Source organism: Frankliniella occidentalis, unplaced genomic scaffold, assembly GCF_000697945.3.
Source record: "Frankliniella occidentalis isolate FOCC.00 unplaced genomic scaffold, Focc_3.1 Scaffold147, whole genome shotgun sequence".
In the NCBI taxonomy this organism is placed as follows: Eukaryota; Metazoa; Arthropoda; class Insecta; order Thysanoptera; family Thripidae; genus Frankliniella; species Frankliniella occidentalis.
This window is the reverse complement of record NW_026267274.1, coordinates 561,694-566,474: the sequence shown is the minus strand read 5'-3', so window position 1 is coordinate 566,474 and position 4,781 is coordinate 561,694. Positions and strand designations below refer to the sequence as shown.

Sequence of the window (4,781 nt, the reverse complement as noted above, 5' to 3'; positions counted from 1 at the left end):
GGGGGGAATTAGTAAGTATCATCTATCTTAAAATTGTATCATCATGGGGCGTTCTATGACGGGTTTTTTTCCAGGGGTCAGTAACTTAACATGAAACTCCCCTTTAGAGGTACGTTATCCGTTAAAGTTATAACTTATAACTTGTGACCATACAATGAAACGTTAAGAGGTATAACTTGTAACTTGTGACCATACAATGAAACTTAAGAGTTAGACTCTTAATGCCAGAACAAGCTCCAACTAGCACCAGAATAATTTTTGACGACCCATAACTTTAACTTTTACTGCATATTGATAAACGTCACGTTATATAACTAACGCATAACTCTAATGCGTAACACGTTAATTTATATAACTAACGCATAACCCTAATGCGTTAAGTTACGGACCCCTGTTTTTTTTTCTAATTTGTTTGCGTAACGATCGGACTGACCAAAATTTGTTTGAGTCCTCTGCCCTCTGCGTCTCGGCGGGGTTTTCCCAATGGCCCCGCCCCCAGGAGGTGCTTTGAACCAAACCGAGTGCCGAATCTCCGCGAATAATCTCGCGTACAACGGGCCCCGTTCGGTGTCGATGGTGAGTTCCACACATTCACTGAGTGATAGCAGCAAAATGCTGATTTTTGATTCATAGAAAGCCTCCTTTCACCTTCACCCCCCCCCCCTCTTGTTTTCATTTCTTTATTTTCTTTTATTTGTCTGTCACATTTCCTCTTTCGCCATGCTCAACAGGGCCCTCGGAGCGGAGCAGCCGGCCGCCGGCGGCTGCGACGCCTATCATGGCCGATATATGGAAATGGAATTTAGACTCACACACCTTTGGCATTTGGCAGACAATAGTTGTGTGCTCGCGTTTGGGGGCGGAGGAGTGGGCTGACGAAACTTGCGCCCCTCGCTCGTCATGCTGTACATGAGGCTGCCGGGCCAGTTTGCCGACGCGTTATTCGCATAATGCGTCCCCATTAAACCACTTGCGCCCGTCCGCCCGGCTTACTTAATTCTACTACCGGCGTAGGAAAAGAACCTCCGCCGGCGGCGCCGCACCTTTGGAGATGGCCCAGGCCACGTCGCTGTCGCCGCGCGTGTCCTCGGCGAGGCTCAGCACCCGGCGCTGCGCGCACACGTCGGGGTCCTGGTCCGCGAGGCGCGACACCTCGCCGGCCACGTCCTCGGAGGCGACGTCGTCGCCGTGCACCAGCAGGAAGGAGGGCCAGCGCAGGCGGCGCACCAGCAGCATGACGCTCTGTCCGAGATAAAAACACACCCGCGCGTTACAATCAGCTCACCGAGAAAGGAAGGGGACAAATAAAAAAGCAATAAAATAAAGTAGTTTTAGCCATCGTGTGGTTGGTTCAGCGCTGAAAATACTTGGTAAAGAATTGTTTGTATTACGAAGGATCTTTTTTGCACTACTTAAGGAAATCGTTTGCAATCCGTTTGCAATTACAAATCAATAGGATAGGGTATTCCGCTGCAAGCCAACTGGAACCTAAAGAAGAAAAGCATAACTGCCTGATCTCTTTCCTCCTGAACGCTGATTGGTCAACGGTGACCTTGTCACGTCGGTCAGCCAATGAGCGCACAGCGGGAAGCAGATCGAACAGTCGTAGTTTTCTTCTTTAGGTTCCGGTTGGCTTGCAGCGGAATACCCTATTCTTCAGGGAGAAGGCACCTTTTCAACATTCGTGTAGTTTTTATGGACGAAACGGGAAACGGGTGTAGCTTGATGAGAAAAGCCGCACTTTGCTATGTATTTAGACGCCATAGGTAGTGTACTTTCGGCTAACGGAGCGAGAGAGAAGAATAACCGGTGGAACTTAAACGTTCCCAATTAATTGCTCGAGAGCTTCTCGCATCTTTCGTCCACGCCAGTAGTGGGGGTAAAGGCTCGACCAATCAGTAACCTTTTTGTTCTACATCTCTGAAATTCTCTCTCCCTGCGCGCTAGCAGCCGAATTACAATATTGATTGGCGCATTTTTAAGTTGGAGGAAATATAATACCTCTCCTTTCAACCGATAGCCGCAAATCTCAAGGCCGCGATAATAGCGTCTTCTTGGACGATCTTTCACGTCATGTCGCTTCGCGTGCATTGTCATGATGTGGGTCGCCAGTGCCACGCTGCCACCCCACGTCGCGCGCACGTTTCACGGGGAGGGCGCGAAGAGCTGGCGTCAAATGGCGCCGCCGCCGCCGCCCCGCCGCCTAACCTCTTTGTCTGCACCCTCCCTCCCCGGCCTTGTGTCTCCTGATTTGGCCTTGAGCCGCGGATCCGAACGGGAGGAGACCCGGCCTAGAGACGAGCATTGTCTTGACGTTTACTGCCGGCGACACGGCGGCGCTACCGAAGCATCACCCGACGCCTCGATATTTGATGTGGGGCAAATTGCGGGGAGCAGCAACAGCAGCAGCAGCAACAGGCATGGGTCCTGTGTTAAATAATGACTCTGCGACTGTCCTTTGCCATTTGCGTGCTCCGCGCTCCGAATACACAAACAGGTTGGTAGGCGGTCGCCCCCGCCCTGCCCAGGGGTGTTTAAAATTAGTTGTGTGAGCTCCTGATGGTGTTCGCTTCGCCCAATTGTCGTGAGAACCTGTTTGCGATGGTGTACGTGTGTGTGTGTGTGTGTATATGTGTGAGAGACAGGCGTATACTGAGTAACTCGCCATTTGTTGCATATATTGCGACCTGGCAGTTAATTCTCAGCTTCTTCACTGTTTCTGAACGCGCACTGCAAAATTCTTGCAAAGAATTTTTTGAAGCATTGTAAGGAACTTTGCATTGCAAACTATTTCGCTTGCATTGCAAACTATTTTCTTCGTAAGGTGCGAAGAACTAGTTCGCAATGTGAAAGATTTAGTTCGCACTGCAAAGCATTTTACAACGCTCCAAAATCCTTTGCAATGCAAAGAGCAGTTCTTTGCAAGCTTTTTACAGGGCGGTTCCATTAGCACGCAATCGGTTCCGTCCAACTCGGTCCGAGTGCTTTTACACTTTGCTATATACTCACCGTACGCGTCGCGTATGGCTCGCTTTAGGTACGCGTGTACGCGCTCGGACACCTCCCGCCCAATAACATTCTTGATTGATCGCGTGCTCGTTGATGTAACGATACTGACATTAAGTGCGGCCGATTTGCATAAATGTTGTGCCCGCCTCGTCTGCCGGTAGTGCGTTTCGCTTAATTCCGGTCTCTCACTGCTTGTCGGTCGCTCGTCGTGGGCTGCCGGTACGCGCCGTGCTGTGGTCGTTGGTAGTGGTTGTGGTGGTCGTGGTTGAGGTGGTCGTGGTTGAGGTGGTCGTGGTTGAGGTAGTCGTGGTTGTAGTGGTCGTGGTTGTGGTGGTCGTGGTTGCGGTGGTTGCGGTCGTGGTGGTTGCGGTCGTGGTGGTTGTGGTCGTGGTGGTTGTGGTCGTGGTGGTTGTGGTCGTGGTGGTTGTGGTCGTGGTGGTTGTGGTTGCGGTGGTCGTGGTTGTGAGTGTGGCGGTCACTTACCTGCGCGCGCTCCTCCGGGTCGAGCTTGGCCACGTGCAGCACGCCGTCGCCCTGGGCCTCACCCCACGGGACCACGTGCACCGTCTCGAAGACGCCCGTCACCTTGAGGGCGGCGTCCAGACTCTCGGGGTCCTCTGGACCGATGAGGCCTGTCGGCGGCGACATGCCAGAGGGAGAAGAGATGAGCGGATATTGAACGGAGAACAAGTTGGGATGGAACGTCCGCCCGCCGTTTGTCGCGACGTTTCAAGGACACGGTCATGAAGCGCGCCGTCGTCGCCGTGGTGGACACTCTGCGACACGACGCGCTCCACAGAACCGTCGAAATCGAAACTGAACAAACCCATTGAGACACCGTAAATGGGTTGGAGTATTTTGACGCCAAAATATTGGCGTCCTCTATAGAACGCCAAATTTTGGCGTCCTATGACGCCAAATCCTAAAAGACGCCAAATTTTGAATTCTTTTACTGGACGCCAAGAATTGGCCGAGGGGGTTTTCACTTGCGTAATACACTGTACACCTAAACTAGGTATTACGCGTAATGTAATACATAAAAGTAGGAAAATATGCTCCAAAATGGTGTAATTTTGGTTGCAAAGCCTGTTTAACTCCGGCGTAATACCGCGTAATACACGTAATATGTAATACATTGTACACGAAAATTCCGAGTGAAAACCCCCTCGGAATTGGCGTCTTATGACGCCAAAATTTGGCGTTCTATAGAGGACGCCAATATTTTGGCGTCAAAGACGCGTCATAAGACGCCAACCCATTTACAGTGGACCGCCGAGGGCAATCTCCAACGTTCTTAACCCAACCCTGGGTCAGACTAGAAGCGGTAGTGCATAAGGTACGAGGAGAGACGGCTCGCGAGTCTACTACACCTGCCACGAGCCGGGACTCCCGCACGTCGGCTCACGCCCATCCATACGTCACGTCGTCCTGGGGCCGGCCTGCTGACATGAGTTCGGCAAGTCATATCAGCGCCACGAGGTTGGCCCGCCCCGCTGGGAAATGCCTGGTCTAATTGGAGAGGGGGGCGGAAGGAGCAGGCCCTGACGGCCGGGGCAAATCCCTGTTTCCGACCTAATGGTCCCTCGCCGAATGGGACTTTCGCATCCTAGCCTCACCCCCCAATCGGCGTCACATGAGGGGATCATGCGGCGGTCGGACCCGCACCAGCGGCCCCCACTGTCAACACGGCCTCCTTGAGGTAGTGCGACGCTATTGATAACTGCTGCGTGCGCAGCGTTTCGCACGTATGCGCGACTGGTAAGGAAGGGGGG

At 52.4% G+C, this 4,781-nt stretch overlaps 1 protein-coding gene across 1 annotated transcript in view; it reads right to left on the bottom strand.

The window, feature by feature from the left end:
- Nucleotides 1-690: 690 nt before the first annotated feature.
- Nucleotides 691-4,781, bottom strand: part of LOC127750177 (uncharacterized) — a 20,352-nt gene continuing 16,261 nt past the window's right edge. Inside the window, exons 4-5 of the mRNA XM_052271046.1 lie at nt 3,493-3,641; nt 691-1,242 (exon numbers count right to left, since the gene is read on the bottom strand). Of these exons, the coding sequence (XP_052127006.1) occupies nt 1,003-1,242; nt 3,493-3,641 (389 nt within the window). The 3' untranslated portion in view covers nt 691-1,002. The remainder of the gene's footprint in view (nt 1,243-3,492; nt 3,642-4,781) is intronic.